The sequence below is a fragment of the Aphis gossypii genome, chromosome 1 (assembly GCF_020184175.1).
Source record: "Aphis gossypii isolate Hap1 chromosome 1, ASM2018417v2, whole genome shotgun sequence".
NCBI classification, from domain to species: Eukaryota; Metazoa; Arthropoda; class Insecta; order Hemiptera; family Aphididae; genus Aphis; species Aphis gossypii.
The window spans coordinates 19907645-19927166 of record NC_065530.1 but is presented as its reverse complement, the minus strand read 5'-3'; the positions used below and the strand labels follow the sequence as shown (position 1 = coordinate 19927166).

Genomic DNA, 19522 nt, shown 5'->3' with positions numbered 1-19522 from the left:
GCCAAAACGCGCATTTCGACAATTGCGGCGGGTATAATACAAAAATCCGACGATTGATTTTCACCGTTTTCCCTATAAATCGGTCCATTGCCACCAACCCTCTCACCGTTAACGCACAAAAGCGCGCGAGTTCGCACACACACAAACCCATACACTTGCAAAACATAATATACCACGGTGGGATGTGTTGGTGGTGGGGATAGTGGTAGTGGTAGTGGTGGTGGCAGGGATCATCCTCCACAGGGTGCGCTGTATATTGTGCGTGTATATAGAGTGATAAAAAAGCAATCTAGAGCTTTGTCCCACCACTGGCCCCAACGAGGCAAACCCTTCCACCCACAACACCCCATACCATCACCACCGTTACCACTCACCCCCTCCCCAAAACGCCACCACTGCCGCCGGGCGGTGAGCCATTGTTTTACGTTAGGTAATTGTGTTATTTTCGACTCTTCTCTATGTCTCTCTCTCTTTATATATATATATATATATTTATTTATGTATACACATTTTAAGCACACACACACACACACACACACACACACATATATATATATATATATATTGTTCACCCCCGACAATAATGGAGAGAACACGCACCGCCGTGCACCGTCCGGCGTCCGCGCGATGATGATATTATTATTATGGTAATAAGAAGAGCGGAGCGAAAAAGAAAAGGAAATTATCCTTCGTAAATTAAGTGTCAACTACCACCGGAGATGTTGTTATTATGTGCATACTATACATAATATAATATATACTGCACCGGTGTGTAAAAAACGTCGAGAGCATAGCGTAGAGTGTATAGTGTAGTACATATTTCCTATATAATATAATGTACCTATATCTTAATATTAAATGTAATATGTACACAGCGTAGAGTTTAAAAATTTCAGAGGCGTAGTGTTTCTTTACTTATTATTATTATTATTATTATTATTATTAGTTTTTTTTTATTTTGAAACATAAAGGTAGGTACGAGCAGAGAAAAAATAATAATAGTAAGTGACGCGTTGTATAAAAATTAATAAAGAAAAGTCTGCTGTTGCTTCCACCTCGCTCGAGGTGATTTCGAGATATTTAATAATGATGAAAGTATGTCGAGCATTTTCTATTATAACGACGACATCACTCCCTTCTCGCGGCTCGAGGAATTTGACGAGCTGCTAATTTTCGGTAAATGCATGCGCCATTATTCGTGTTAGCATAATATTAAAAAATGAACTCCCGAAGGTGTTTGAATAATGAAAAAGCGGCATTCTTTGTAGTATACATCGTATAGTCCACGATATCGAATGGTTGGCAGAATGAACACAAGGTTTTCATATCAAATTCGTAACTTATAAAATAAAATAATTAAATCATTGATTCTGTGTAGGTTTTGATTTATTGAAATATTTTTGTAATTTTTTAACCTAAGAAATTACAAATAAGATTTTTTAAATACACTGGAAAAATAAGGTAGCAGTGATTATAAATATGAATAATATTTTAAATTATCATAGTTTATGTGCCTATAATAGTACCTTAGTATTTACGACTATTTCATTGTACATTTTAAATACCTTTTCTAATAAACCGTAAAAATATTAAAACTTTTTCACGTTTATAAATTATTGTAATAAGAATTCATAATATTAAAATTTCAATATTTTTTGTTTAATCAAAATATAAGTAGAAAAAATGAAAATGTATAGTAATGAAATACTTAAGAAAAAATGGTTCGCTAAATTCAATGGAATAATAATAACAACAATATTTAAAAAAAAAATGAATATAAAATGTATTCAACAGATTGAAATGTAATATAATTTATTTTATTGACACAAGAATGATAAAATATAAAATTAACAGGTTTATTTTAAAATATTTATTTCCCTACATAATTTTTATTTGATAATTCATTTGTTATGAAATAAATAGTTATCAATAATAGACATTTAAGTTTTGAAATTTAAATTTTTTACATAATTTTAAAATTAAAATATATAATATATTTTATTTTATAGTATCGATTAATACTATCAATGAAAAATAATAATTAAATTATTTTAACTTAATTGAATATATTTTAAATTCAGTTTCTACTTATACAAATGGTTCATTGGGTTTCCACCGATAAAAAAAAAAAATTAAAATTTTACTATTAAAAATTAGGTGCAAATATAAGCGATCAACATAATATTATGTTAATCAATTAATACAATTCAACTTCAAATGTACAAGAAAATTACTATTTCAAATTTCGTAATGAAAAAATATTAAACATAATTGTTACTTAAATTTTTAAATAATACGTTTTATCAATATGATATCATACGTTTAATTATCGAGTTAAATCATTTTTTACGAAATAAAAGTGCTCAAAAAGTTACATATTATTTTAGAATACTTTTTTTCATAATAAAATTGAATTTTTTTTACTGATCTTCAATTTTAATTTTTAATTTCTTAAAATATTTTTTCATGGTAGTAAATTTTAAGTAAAAATAATATATATAACACAATATACGAGTAAACATGTAAAAATAGAATTTATATAGCTATGCTACTACAACGTTCTCAAAGAGTTCCGTAAGTTATTTGATATTAAACATCATTAAAATGCTTAATATATTTGTAATATTAGTTTTATCTATTTCTGATTGATTTTTAATATATAAAATTTAAAAGAAAATAATACTATAATTTTTATTTAGTTTTATAGACAAATGGTTATTAATTATTAAAAATGTATTAAAAATTAAATAAAAAAATCTAGCAAACGGTGAATATTTTAAAGTATAGCGTTTTTACAACGATTGGCTAAATCACCTAATCCAATGGCTTGGAGCATAGGCGAATTGGACAAGTTTAATTTTCCGAGTAATCTATTTTGACATAATTTATAGTACAACAGACTGAAGAGTACCAGAGTATATCACTATTAAATTAATTTAAAAATTTAACTCTTTTTGTAGTGATTTTTAGTGTGATTACATATTTAATAATAATATATTATTATTTATTTAACGAATAAATAAAAATTGCCTTCAAAATGTCATGTACTATCAACTTAACATTCTGGTTTGAATTTAGAACTCAAATAGATTTTGGAAAACCCATTCATAATTATTTGAAAATTATCAGTGAAACGTACTACTTATAAACTTTGGTATAATATGTAACTTTTAGATCAGTTATTTGGATCCGAAACTGTGTTTCAAATTATTATTAAAAAATATAACTAATTATAAAATCAATACCTCCTACATCTCTATACATAAAATATGTATAATATGCAAACCACGCATTAACTCAATTGACCGATTTAAAAAAAAAAAAAACTTTTTTAAAAAAATTCTTGGACTAATAGCATACTTACATATAACGGTTTGCCTTTCTTATGTATTTATTTATTTTTATTAAGCTCTTTAGTAGAATGAAAAAGTACCCGGTCCGGGATCAAATTCAGCCATTTTCTGATTTCACTATATTTTCTTTCACATAAAAAGCACCTCGGCAACCTTTTTTTTAACAATCCTCGTAGAATGTACATTCTTATTTTATGGTATGACTTGAATGCACAATATTAATATTTATAACGTCACTGTAGTTCCCGGAAAGTTTATATCCAATTACATTCCTGAGGTACCTTAAATGCACACTGACTCAATGCTGTTAGTTTCTCCAATCTTATGCTGTAGAACTAACAATGCTAATTTTATTAAATTAATGTGTTAATTTGATATGGTGAAGATGAATTTCTGATTTCGAATTCCATAATGATCGATAAAAATTCAGAAATGAAGATATATGAAAAATCATCGATATTATAAATTAAATTTTTACATGCCTTACATTATATACTATAAAATACTATAAAATACTACCTTGCAGAATTTTAACATAAATGCATATTTCGTTAAATAATATTTGTTTACGGGGATCAATGTTTGAATGATTTTTTTTGTCTAAGCCATATACTTAAAAATGTTTGAAATATCAATTAAGAGCAAACCAAAAAAAAAATGTTAACATAAATAATATATATAATATAAAATAATTATACAATACTTACAGTATTTACTGCTGTCATGTCTTTCACCTTGGAACCGGCGCCAACATATGTTGCTAAATCGTCTTCAATCTGAAATATTTTATAAATACATTTTAATAAATGATCAAAACTCATAAAATAAAAATGCCAGTAGTAGATGTTAAAGAAAAAGTACAAATAATAATGGGATTAAAATACATTCTAACATTTTGTTAAAAACAAAAAAAAAAATAGAACTTTACTTTTTTCAAACTATCTTTGAAAAAGAATATATAAAATAATATTTTAGCTTTATTATGCCTATAATATAACCCAAAATATTTCATAATTCATGAGTTATTGCAAATAAAGCCTAAAATAACTTGTCACAGGTATGTAATAAAAAAATACCATATTTTCACAAGTCAATTACATGAGTAAGGGTTACATGATAGCAACTTGGAAGTAATTTATATTCTTTAAACTTTCATATATGCAGTCAATGGATGCCAACATTGAAAGGTAATAATTTCTGCCAAACCAATTCAAGTTATTGACTCACAAAATATTGTAATATCAATCATATTCAGATTTTTTTTTTTTCGTAAATCTAAGTTTTTATATGCAACATTTAGAAATTTACAATTGCTTTTACTTTTAACTATTATATAATTAAATATAATGTTGACCAATTTATTATAAGTTTCTCAGGCATTTAAAATGCAATATTTATCTTATTATGTCTGCTATGAAAAATAATTTTTTTTAACATACCTGCTGGTTATTTTAATGTAAATTCAATATTATATTAACTAAATTATGCAAATGAAAAATAATTAATCCCAATTCCCAAGCCGAATTTAACTGCATGCATTTAGTATGTAAACATCGTGGTGGAAATTATTATCTTTTTGATGATAATAAAATAAATGCAATATCTTTCACTATAATTTAATATAATCGTATATAATATTGTATTATGTGAACTAAATAGAATTGTGACAAATGCAAATAATAATGTATTGTGACATTAAATTTGAATACAATATCATTAAACTATGTATGTGACTTAATATTATTGCCTAACAACGTATAAATACGTATTTACTATAGTGTTAATAATTTATTTAAACGATTATCCAGTATCCATCTATAAAATTTCGGGTGCCTTTGTCTCGAAAACCACCACCAGTATGAGCGACCAACCTTAAGTATACCGCAGCTGGATATAGGGATGCGTTCTATAAGCTATTCTTATTAACTTATACCTAAAATATCTACACACGCTTACACCAATATTCTAGGTAATTTATGTCTAACGTTTTATACGTAATGTAATTACCAGTAAACTGTAAGAAAGTTGTACAAACAGAGAGGGTTAACTAAATGTTTTGTATAAATGGGATTATGAATAATAGATAAAATGTTCTTTGGTCTTTCGAAACAATTTACTACGTATAGCTTAAATCTTTCACATCCCGGGGCTGAAAACTTTTAAGGTATGAACATTTTGTTTGTATGTACATTTTATACTATACGTGCATTGAAATACAAACAGTCTAATGGAGTAATTATATTATTAGGCGCACGCGACAAGGTGCTGGAAAGAGTTGTTGCTGGTGGCTCGTAGTCTTTTTATACTTATTTTATCGAGTGTTCCGATTTCCGACACCCATTTCCATCCCATCCCGATGATCGCTAACAAAAGATACACTCTATAGTTGTGTACGAGTACACTCGACTTGCACGACGACCTCAATTAGTACTTTTTGCTTTAATACATTTTTTCTCCTTCTCCTGTTCTCGCTCTTTCACGTTGTTTCTTTACATTATCTCCACCCTCACTTCCATTATCGTCATATTCGTCCCTACTCACCACCACTCGAGACCATATTATGAAATAGACCAACGTAAGTCCAACAGGTATTGCGTGCGCTCTTCGTTGGTGTGAACAGGTGTGAACGTGCCTAAGTGCATTTTTCCCGAGGCTTCTTTGTTCTTATTTGCTGATGGTAAACAACCTCACTACAAATCGCCTCCATTTCCATTCCTCGTCCATCCTATCAAACTACCCTACGGTGGGTGAAGGTAATGATAATTCGCCCTGTCGCCAATAACACTTAACGCGCGTGCGACGACGGTGGTGTACACTTAACGACTACTAAGTACCCTCTCGTGATGGCGGCGACGGGTAAAATATAATTCTTAAATGGAATGTAAAACAATATAGTTTATATTATAGTTAAAATAGTATAATATATATATTATTTATAAAATAATGAAAATATGTTCATTATGACAAGAAAATCTTTGAAAAAGTTTAAATTTATTGTGTTATGTAATTACGAGTATACTTATATAGGTATATTTTTATTGGAGTTTATATTATACGTAAAATTATCACACTGGTTTGTATTTGTATTAAATCCTCAGGTAGTTTATCTCATATATGAAAATATTGTGAATATAATTTTTTTCTTCGATATATTTAATTTACCTAGTTATTTAGTTTTAATGTACTACCTAAAAATAAAATTTGCCAATATTTTAATAATAAAATTATTGTTAAATATTTTCAATGAACCATGTAGTTTCAGATATAAAAAACCGAAAAACTGTATACATGTTATAAATAATATAATATTATATAATATATTGTAAATATTTTTCTTGCATAATACCCAGTTGAAATAAAACAAAATTTTTTAAATAAAAATATTTTTTTTTTGATTTAATTCTTAAATGGAATATTTTTTGGAATATTTTTGTACATAAACATTGAAGTTTAGACAATTAGTTTATGAGTTATAAGTGTTTAAAGTATTGGTTAACGGATTGGAGGAGTATAGAGATTCCCATGAAATATTACTCTACTATCCCGCTTACCAAACTTTAAATACTTAAAAGTTATAACATAAAAATAACTCGTTCAAATTTCGATTTGTTTATATCCAAATACTCCGAAAATAATTCTGCTTCAGAATATGAGTTTAAAAATATTTGTTGTTGTTCAAAAAGTAAACCATTTAAAAAATATATTGTTTTATTTCAACTGAAAATCATATAAGAAAAATATTTACAAAAACGTTGACACGTTTTTGAAATAATGAATATTTTATGATAAAAGGATAACCAAGTATACTAAGTATACGTATATTAATTAATTGTATTTGTAGCGGTATTCATATAATTGTAATTGTCAAATTAAGTGTTACTTCTCAAAATGTCTAAAAAATCTCGTCAAACCCATTATATGATTATTGATTAACTATTCCAATTAAATATTATTAACCATGAAGGATTACTCAACCATAATAATATATTTTGTCTAAAATAGTTTACTATGCAAATATACATAAATAATACGTTTTTTTAACTGATCAAATACCTAATTTAATATACATAGTTATTATAAGTTGTTTATAATTCAGTTAAATTTGATGTATGGTTTTTTTCCTTTAATAAATAAATATATTGGACTATTATGGATAATAACCGGTGAAGAAAAAAAATGTTAATGAAAAAGCCATAGGTACTAATGGTTTTCACTTATATTAACGGTGTAACTCCACACAGAAATTTTATGGAAAGATAAAAAATTTTTCAACGTTAGATATTATGTCGGATAAACAAACATGATAATAAATTTGTCTTTGATTTTTATTTGATTTAAAATTATTTCATATACACCAAAATTTCACATTTTTTTATGAGCAAACTTTTTTCAATGTCTCTTTAAACTCTTGACAATACCTCACTCCTAAAAAACGGTATGATATAATAAAATATATTTACATGTAGCACTTGATCGAGTTTAACTCAAAAACAGTTTACTTATCAGGTAATTATTTTAAGATAGGTTTGGGAACCGTATATAATATAAGTCATCTGGATGAAATGTATTTACTAGTCAGTCCTGTAGAACTGAAGTGCTAATTAATTAAAATCCCTTGTCATGTTTGAGTGATAGAAAAAATAAATAAATAACGAATTGGGTCTGATTTCAATATTATGTATTTTATTACTCAACTTAACTTACATGCGATATATTATAAATTCTATATAAATTAAAAAATAATTAAACATTCCCGATTGTTTTGTTATAATTTAAATATTAAATACGATTAAACGATCAGCTATAAAATGTAAAAAGTATTTTTATATACCACTAAATTAATTTTCCCGTGAAATTAAATTTATGTGTTATATTTTCAGCATGATTTCTAGTTAGCCATCAATTAATGGCCAAAAACAAACGGATGAAGTCAATATCTTAAACCAAACAAAGTACCTTTAGGTTAAACAAAAAATAAGTAGGTAAGTTTAGAAATATATTTGAAAGAGACCAAAAACTTTGAATTAACAATTAGAAACTTTTTAAATATACTACGCTTGTTTTTTTATTTATGTGTTTAGTAATATTATACTCACGTACAAAGAAAAATAGACAGTTGAAAAGTTTATTAGTTTATCTTAATTGTATTTGCCTATAGGTACAATATATAAAATAGTATTTACAGCACCATTAATACTACTAAAATTTATAAATTGGTTCTTCAAAAAGGTTATATCTTTATTAAAGTTTATAGGAATCGTAGTCTTTAATATTGAGTCTTTAGTATTGTGTGTACAGTGTCCACTATAGGTTTATAATGTAATCATAATATTACTATCAAATATAAATAATAGTAAATGTATATCTTGTTATTTTTTCATAATCGAATATGTTTTTAATATATCTACAGCTAGTGAATTTCATTTTAGTAATAATAATTTGGAATATAACAGTCTATGTATAAATAAATATTTTTTAAAATTTATATTGTAATATTTTTTACCCTGATTCATTATTATTCACTAAATATAATACAAATAAGTGTATTTTATTTTTAAAAAAATAGTGCTAACTGTAGTAAGTATAATGTTATGATAAATTAATACATAATGAACAATAAATATGCTCTCATCTACTTTTTTTTTTTTTTAATCAACTTAATCATACGTATGTACATTATACAAATACATCACGCCGTGTCAACAATTAACATGTTGAATAAGTTAATAAAAAAAAAATCTTGATTTTTAAAATGACTTCCTGTAACTCTACGTTGTTTTTATCAAGGTCGATTATATTTCGGTGTGTAGTTCGTAAACTGTCACATAGGTGTCGACAAACAGAGAATTTCTAACAGGGACTCGGATTCCATCGAAACCGTATATCCTGAATGACTAGACTTCAGTTTGAAGAAAAAATAAAATATGAAAAAAGTAGCAATAGTAGATTTGTTTTTAGAATGAAGTCGGCTTACGTCCAAAATATTTTCTTTTACCTAGTGTAATAGTGTCCTGGTGTGAAGGACAAAAATATCGAATGTTTGTTTGTTTGTTATGAAATTCGTAGGAGGTGCAAACAATCTTTTGTCAAAAACTGTTGTAGAGATATATGCATTTAAAAAAAAAAAAAAAAATTTAATTGAATCTAAATAATTATTTACACTCATTTAAGTTTTTCTAAATTGTTTTTGGTGCTCACTTCTAATAATATAACATATTTTTTTTAATAAATCAATGACAAAACACATATAAGGTGTCTTTCCATAAAAGATAAATTTATAGCTATTTATTATTAATAAATATAATAGAAATATTGAAATTAACTTAAAATATTTTGATTTAACAACGATATACTTATAATATAATATAAATAATACATAATACATATAATATAAATGTAATTACCACCAGTTTTCAATCATCAATCGACATCGTTTTAAGTTTATTTTACTCGTCCTATTGTAGAGTTTCGGGTAAATTTACACATAAACTATGGTAATCAAGAAAACTTCATAATCGCACTTTCCTTGATCAATAATCACTAGAATGATGGTTTGTTCTAATTGACAGACAAAATGACGATTAATTTTAGCTTGAGAGTATAAAAAGCTGACGCGTCTACGGCAATTTTTCATTTTTTTGTTCCGGCGGCAAGGCCACTATTTCCCGTCGACACAATGCGTCACGTTCGTATCGTGGACGTGATATACAAACAATTGTGTTAATTTAAAACGCTCGAGAGTCTCAAATTTCGTGAAAGTAACAAGATTAAAGTGTCGTGTGGAAGAGTGGAAATGGGGTGAGTACGCTCTGGTAGTAATAATGAGATAAGACAAGTCATTAAATTCGTTGCACGCGGGTAAGAGATGGATAAAAGGGTCACATATGTATGTGAGTGTTTTCAAAAATGACACGAGTAGTTAAATTGTAACAATCATACAATTTTGACTTTACTATTCGTGATTATGGTAAAGACTCACTCAGTCGACAAAAAAATAAAATAAAATTTATATTCATGATTTTTAAATTATTTAAATCATTATCAACATTTACCACTCTTCAAAAAACCGCCACTTTTACAAGGCTCTTACAATTGAACTCACAAAAATAAATTAAAGGCAATGTCTTCTTTCTACTTTTAGCAGCTACGTAGTTAAATATTATATAAAAAAAGGTCTTGTAGGTAACATTAAAATTGCTTTTGTCTTATTCTTTAGCTACATTGCTTTTATTAGTATAACAAATACAAGTTATTAAACAGTAACATTTTATTAAGTCTTAGACATATCTATGACTATAAGATCATAATAAAAAGGAAACACAAGTCATTAGAAACTAAGAGAGTTTTCTATACGAAGCAATATACGTAATTGTATATTATAGGTATAAGAACTTATTTTTTTCAATCTCATTTGTAAAAGAAGTATAATTTGAGATTCAATACGTATGTGGAAACAATTAAAATTTCCTAGTACACACCAGAAACTCAAAATCTTCAATGAGTTAATATGACTTCTAAATTGTATATGTATATAAAAACTACGAATGTCTATTCACAAACGGAAATCCAAGACAGATGAGATACCGACATTTTTTTTCAACCCTCTATACATTTTTTCCTTATGATATTTTCACTAAGATCTTTTAACCGTTACTCTAATGATGTTTCTTGCCGCAATGTTTCCCAAGATCAATAGGAGGGGTGGGCGAGCCATCTCTTTATTTTTCCACTTGCATGAACTCTTTACCAACTCTCTTGTGCTACCAACGTACTATTTCTTATTACTAGTAGTCACAGCAGTAATATTCCATTGCAATTGTTAAAACGCATTAAAACCCTTTTATGTCATCTTTTTTTTACTTAACAGGCACCCATTTCGGAACCTTTGTTAGTGTAAATATTCATTCATGCAGTAATATTTGAGTTTAAGGAAGCATGACAGAGTAACACTATTTTAAAAACATAAGGCTTACTTTGTTTTAGCGATTCCAATCATTTGTGTAGAATAATATAAAAATACACTATACTTAAAAAACAAAAAAGTAAATTGTATATTTCAAACTATGACGAATAGTCATGTTTATGAATTTGATACCTTAACAAGTTATTTATCTTTATACATACCTAATATTATAAAAAACAATTATTATTTAAGTATTTAGAAAAAATAATTGTATTAAGTTTTAACAGAACATACTAGTATATTATATAAAAAAACAAACATCAAATTTATTTTAACTTAAATGAAACAATATTTATGTATTATAAAATTGAGAGTTTTTTAGTCATAAATAATAATCAATATCTTTATTTAAAACATTTAAAACAAAAAATACAATATATCAAAAAAGAATTTCTAAGCTCATGTATAAACTTAGGTAACTATCAGACAAAACAGATATTTTGTAACTGATACATATAGAACGCTCGAAAAAGAATCAATTATTTTTATCGTAAGCATTTAATAGTTTACTTGAAATTATGTTTGTATTGTTTAACGATCACACGTCAATAACTGTCATAGCTTAACAATAGGTACATACACATTTTCGTCAGCATTTTAAAGGAAAATAACGATAAAAATTTTTACAAAAACAATTGCTCGAAAAGAATGTCATTTTTATGGGTAGAAAATTGACTATTATGAAATAGGTACCTAACTTTAAATATACTTTAATATAGTTTTTGTTTATTATTTTTAATATATGAATACAATTATAATAATACAGTTTTAGTTACCTTATACCATAGAATTTTAATTATTTTTTTTGGTCTATTTTGTTTATAAAATCAATATTTCTTCCTTTTTTGTAGTTAAGATAACTATTTAAACTACTGTAGATTATCACAAAGAAGCCTGATTTTCTAAAAAAAATTTGACTAAAAGCTTATTTAATGATTTGTTGAACTAATCTGACAGTTTTGGCAAGATACTTATTATTTAGCCTGGTAACTTACTGTTAAAGATAATCTAGGAAAAAATAAAATCAATTAAACCAATACAACTATAAATATTTATAATATAAAAAAAAATATATGCTCAAATTATAATTATTTAAATCAACTAGACTTTAAATGTTCATTATAATTTATTTATTTATTGCATTTAAGCTCATGGGGCTTGTGTTTACTAAGTATAGTATGGTAATACAATCTTATCTCAACATTAATACAAAACTATTCACATTATTAAAATAATACAAATCGTAATTGATAAATTAACTTTAAGAATATTAAACAAATATAAAATAAAAAAAATACTTAACAATCAAATTGTTAGATATATAATATAATTAATTGTTAGTAAAACAAAGATTTTATGTTCCTACATTACCTATATTAATTTCTCATATTAAACAAATCAAAATTTATCAACGTATTACATTTTCTGGTTATATCTTCGGTCAAGGGAATCATTGTAACCATAGCTAGAATGTACGATGAAATGTAATTATAATATTGTTGATATTCAATATTGAAGACAAATTAATACTCAAACCAATAAATAAAATTAAAAGTGAGTATAGTATTCATAACAATAAAACATGGTTAAATGTATTGAATTCAAAATAATTTAAATTATACAGTTTACTTGACAATAATTATCTTTTTTTAAAACGTAAAAAATGTCAATTCTTGAGTAGTAAATTTTTGTGGTGAGTTTTCATCATTTGTAATAAATTGTTAACATAATATATTTCCCAACAATATCTAAAAATAGGTAGCTATTTTACAATAAGCCAGTGTATAATATATTATATAATTATTGCAATTAATACCGAGTATGTACGAATAAAGAGAAAATAACTGAAGTATATGAATTATAAGCAATTATAATTATTTTATGATTTACTAAATTGCTTACAAAACAAATTTCCGTTGTTCAAATTAAATAATAGAATATACCTAATCGTATTAAACGTATTCATATTATGCACTCTGGTTATTCTTGGAATTTAATTAACTCTTATCAAATTATCATTATAATTATTATAGAAAATTATTGGCGGCGCTCTTGCTCCACTCGTATACCTTAAGGCCGTTTGGGAACATTGTAAACCTCTTTTCCCGTATAAGTATGTATGTAAATATAACAGAGTGCGCCGGTCGAGTTTTATAAACCAAAGTAGCTATAGGCTCAAGAGAATCGGATAGTGGAACGTTCTATGGGTGGGTGGATGTGTGGCGTAGTGAGCGGGAAGGGAAAAAGAGGACGAGGATCCGGTGCATCGGGTTATAGGGAGCCTGGGAGCAGCGGTGGCCATGTCCGTAAGCCGATTACCATAAATTTCAGGCAGCCGTCGAGAAGGGGTAAGGGATTGGGAAAATAGCGGCAGAGTGGAGAGTCGACATTGCGCATCGAATTTTAATGATCGACCCCGGTGATCGTGCACAGGCGAATTCAAACAAAACCGCCTTGTGATTAATGAAAGAATGTTGTATTTGTTGTTTTGCACTCTGTATATGTATGTATAATATGTACATATATATATATATTATTATCTAAATATATTTGAAAGTGCGCGCAAACGCTTGTGTGTGTGTGTGTGTGTTCAGCGGCGCTTAAGTACTTAGACCAACTCTGCTAGAAGTATTAACGCCATGACCATAATATTGCATGCGAGTTCCAGTGAACCAGACAATTACTTTGAGAAGATATAGTACCCCTTATCCCAAATTATCAGAATTCGACAAATAAAACCACTGGAAAAAAAAAAAAAAACTATTTTTATAACTTATACCAAACATTGTTATGCACATACACATGGACTTGGAAAAATATTGTGATATAAAAACGAAATGTGTACATTATTTCAATCAAACGAATTATTATAATAATTGTTTTTCAGTGTAGATTCTATCATCCTACATTAAAATATAATGCTAAGGTTTTTATAATATAAAAATAAATGTTATTTAAAAAAACAATAGAAGTTCACTGATTATTATTAATATAGATAATATTATTTAAACAGAAGTTAACTACCTAATAGATTATGTAATAAGGTAAAAATATATATTTATATATATTATAATATATGATACGAAAAAAAGTCCACAAACGATATAACAATTAGCATATAAATTATAATATTATAAAATTAGGTTTTTTTTTTTATATATATATATAATTGAATTGACTTTAAATTGTTTACATTATTTTTATATTTTCAGTTTAAACCTTTTTATTTAAACTTTGATTACTTGAGTTGCAAGGAAAAAATGTATTCTAAAATATATTATAATTGAATTATTAAAATTAAAATAATAAATAATTATTCAAAAATAGTTCACTTTATAAGTTAAATAAACTTGTTTTTAAAACTAGCTTTCTTGTAGTTATTAATAACTTCTGCAATCATTGTAAAAGCTATTATAGTTTTAAATTATTTTAGTAAATATATAAATATATAAGTATTTATTTATTATTATTGTGTAATGTTAAACAATAAAATTATTAACAACCGTTTATTAAATCGTATATAAATTAATTAAGTAAGTGAAAAAATATTTGACATTATTCAATTATGTCATTTTAGTTTATTTTAATGACATGTTTAGCAAATTTTTAATATGAAAATAACTAATGAATGTTGAAAATCAATAAAATTAGTTAAAAAATAAAAAAAATATTTTATTATTGGTAGTAATTCATGACATTGTATCGTATTATTAAATTTAATTCTATTCTAAAAAGTATCCTAAATAATAAGAGGATGATAATCTTAGCAAAATAACGTCAAATAATATAATATAAAATAATCACTTTTCCAATGAAACCTATGGTATTTTAATAAAATTATTAGCATTATTAGCTTTTACCTTAATGTTTTAGGGACAAAAAATAATAATTATCTTTCTCATTCGATTAAACAAAAATTAAAAAGAGACAGTTTACACGTCATGTATGTCACTTTTTAAGAAGTAAAATTCTGTTACAAATTATTAATGAATTAAATTTACACCCATAATAATCATCATAACACCAATATAAAAATTCTGATAAAAGTATTTTTATTTTTTATCAACCTTTCTGACAAATCAATTCAATATAAACTTTAAAATTGTTGTTTTTTAAAAAGAACTTTTTTAACTTATCAGAAAAGTGAAATCACAATAATTGATATCTAATTGAAACGTCGTACAGGTTTCTAATTTATTTTAGTCAACATTAAAAATTATACAGTAAGTATTTATAGCAAAAATAGTAAATATTATTTTATTTCACAATTAATTATGTGTTGTATAAATTAAAAAATTCCTTTTTTGAAAAACATGTATATTTTACTATAGTTATTAAACGTCATAAAATATTAATATCATATAAATAGTTACAACTTTACGCAGTTAAAAACAAAGAATATAATAATTAACTATCAAATTCCATACCATTTTTTTCTATTAATTTTAGACACAGTTATTGATAACTTTTTTCGTAGTATACACTTACATCAATCAACCTACAGGACAATCGTTATTACGCATAGACATAATTTAACCACAATCTAAAAATATAGTGCTGGTACATTGTATGTATGTGTGTGCGTGGTTTTTTTTTAAATAAATATATAATGTAGTTTGATCAATACAACCAAATAAATCTTTTCCGGGAATATTGCTGACCTTATTCCAATGTAAATAGTTTTTTTTTTTATGTATAGTGTATTATATTACGCTTGCTCTGATAACTGTATTATAATGGCTATGATTACTTCTGTCAAATACGTTACTTCCTTAAATTATTTTTCACGCTTTAGAGTATTAATTCATATATTTTCATGTGCTTTCATTACCCTATAAGTAAGGAATAAAGGGTTATTTTCACTATTTTATATATTTCTTCATAGTCACAAAATCGCGCAGAAGAATAAAGTGCGGTGTTCATTATCGTGCAGGGGCCACCTGCGCATATAAACTGTAATCTATTTCTGGCATCGGTCCCGCCGTTGGAAACTCTCCACCTACCCATCGACCACGCCGTGCACAAACACTCGCTCACAAATCTCTATTTACCCGTAGTAGACCTAGCTAAAACAGTGTTTTTATTATTATTATTATCATCATTATTATTATTATTTCAAATGAACTCGAGAAAACCTATAAAACAAGAAGTATATACGGAACATTTTTATGTGTTTTTTTCATTACACCGCTCAGCCGTCCATCGACCTTTCTAGATAGGCAATATACATTTTTTAAACGAATCAAATTCTATTGAGACTTTACGTATTATATTCTGCTAGTTATTTAATTGATTATATGCTGAAGCGATTAAAAATCAATATAATAAAATCCATTATGAAATGATTGATTTAAAAATATATTAATCTATTATGATACCTATATAATAAAATGTATTTAATCGAATATGATTTATTTTTTAAATATGTGTTAAGTAAAAACTATTTATGGGTAATAAATAAAATATTTGATGTCTTTAAGGAAAATAATTTTGGTTCTAAAAAACTGTTTTAAATGAAATATTGAAGTAACTAAATCAATAAATCTGGAGATTTTACTTTAAAAATTAATAGTTCTGCTGACTTAGTACGACAAACAATACCAATTTAATATCTATATAATAATCTAAATGTTGTATAAATATAAATAGTTTACAAATCGTTTTGATTGAGAAATATTGTATTTACATTTAACGTTTAATTTCATAAAAATTAAATTTCATTGATATAGTTTTACAAAATTGTTATCGAATAAAATATATTCTATCTTGCTTGTATTTGAATTGAAGAACTTTACATCAAATTAATACTTTGATCACATCTTTAATGTTTTTGACATTCTACTTTATCATTATCAAGTATTCTATGTATATATAATATATTTAGTACTTATTTATAACGTTTCTGAATACAATGAGAAATATTAAATGGGTAACACACGTAAACAAAATTATCATGGATCTGCATAATGTAGTACAATTATAGGTAGGTACTGTTTATTTTAAGCAACAAACACATTTCTATGTGACTACAAATTATATAAGTATATTGTATCCAATTCTAATATTTAGGAAAGATTATTTAAGTAGATAAAATACACCTGTATTGTTATAATTTTATAGTTTCGAACACTATGACACATTTATTATTGTACTATTTAACATACGTAATAATAATGACATGCCAAACTGATTATTTATAATTGTAATGTATACATTGTAATGATAAAGCTTAGGACTTTAATGAATTCGACCATTGGTTAATGTGCTGATTAACCCAAATATCTGTTTAACAAATGATTGTTAAATGATTGTTGGCCATAGTTATTGGCCTATATGCATAGATAAGAAAGATATTCACAACACTGAGATATTTTTAAGGTATACATTTATAAAACTAAGTACCGTTATAGACAATACACCGACTGCTAAAAAGGTCGAGTAAGTTCTTTGAATAGATTACTACTATTCGTTGTGTGTAAAAACGTTGTGCATGTAAAATGAAAAATACTAATAGCCTTAGATGAACGAATGTTTAAAAAAAAAGATCGATTTAAAACTTCATTATCCATTAATAACCCAATTTTTTCGTTTGACCGTTGAAATTTTTAATTATAGATCTACAATTTGTGACTTTTCTAAGATAACTGTCTTCTTAGTGCTTGAAAGAATTAACCGCAGGTCCTATTATATTTTGTAAAATTCATATTATGATCTCCACATTGTACTGCTATGTCATTTATACTAAAAATGTATTCAACTTATCTTAGCAAACCTATCATTTTTTTCAGAATTCTTTCACACAGAATATTGTTTGTTTTGAGTTATTGGTACAGATCAAATTTAGAATTCTTATCCCGACAAACAAAATTATCAATTTTGCAATAAATTAGATGCACCTATTATAACTCGCCTCATTTTCTTGTAAATATCGATTCCAATTTTCAATAAGTTTTTATATTATAATAAATTCTAAAATAAATGTTTTAACTATTCACCATTTTAGTTTGTATGTTATTGCTTGATACTTTAATTGGTATGTTATTTTATATTTGCATTATATACATATATACCCCAGTTTTTTATGATTTTAAATAAATAAATGTGTGTTTTAACATTTGCATTTGTTTATTTTTTATTATATTTATATTGTGAACACCAACAATTGTTTTTAAGCGTATTGAAATATTAATTAAGTTTTAAAAAGCACATATTGTAAGTAAAATTTTTATTAATAGTTAAATAATTATTTTTAAATCGTTTAATTTCAGATAACGTTCATCTTTTTTGAAAGAAATATGTTAAATAATATTTTGATCCTTTTTATGTACATGATATTTTAATGTATACATATTTTTTCAATGTAACTTCCGATGTTTACCGGATATATCTAAATCCTCATACGTATATAAAAGCGATCATATAGGTATATACTCTATTTGTGAAGTATTCAGACCATAACGCGTCAACCATTAACCGTCGTGAAATGTGTCCAGGATGAGGACATGAATCACACATTTATTTTCAAACCACACTATATCGGAGGGGAAAAATGACGGAGTAAAAAAAAAAATGAAAACAAGAAATTAATATATATATATATAATATATATATGTATTATGTGTATATTTTATTATATATAGATCGTTAATGACGCGGCACTTTCGTAATGAAATACCTTGAAGCTTGTAAATCAAAATTAACCGAAAAAGATTTGTTTTACCCGCCCACATTGACCCCTCACCATCCTACCGGTGGAGGTGTCCTGAAAAGCGGTGCATGTTAAAAATAAAGTCTTAGGTCTACAACAGCTCATTTAACCTGAACGCTAGGAATGCCATAGAAAGTTGCTCGTGATTTATACATAAAACGTTAGTTGTTGTTTTGAGAATTACATTATGTGCCAAACACAACAGAAATCATGACATTATATGCACTCATCATTATGTACACATAAAAATTAAGTACAACGAAATTCGGAAAAGCTCAATTCATTTGAAAAATATTTGTTTATATCACAATATAAATCAAGATCCATAAAATATGAATTTTTATATATTTTCAGTTATGTTAGTTATTATTATATTAATGCATACCTTATGCACTTAAAAATTCTATCTAAAGAAAATTGTGATTTCTATAATTTTTAATGACATTTAAATTATAAGCTGAGTGTCACTGTTGACAAAATAATTATATATTATGTTTT

General features: G+C 25.9%; 1 protein-coding gene across 3 annotated transcripts in view; it reads right to left on the bottom strand.

Annotated features, from left to right (window-relative positions):
- The window catches only part of LOC114126242 (serine-rich adhesin for platelets), a 238023-nt gene that overhangs the window by 204129 nt on the left and 14372 nt on the right, over positions 1-19522 (bottom strand). For all 3 annotated transcript variants that reach the window (XM_050198246.1, XM_050198249.1, XM_050198248.1), the window contains exon 2: positions 4061-4129. In XM_050198246.1, coding sequence (XP_050054203.1) covers positions 4061-4078 — 18 coding nt within the window. In that variant the 5' untranslated portion in view covers positions 4079-4129. The remainder of the gene's footprint in view (positions 1-4060; positions 4130-19522) is intronic.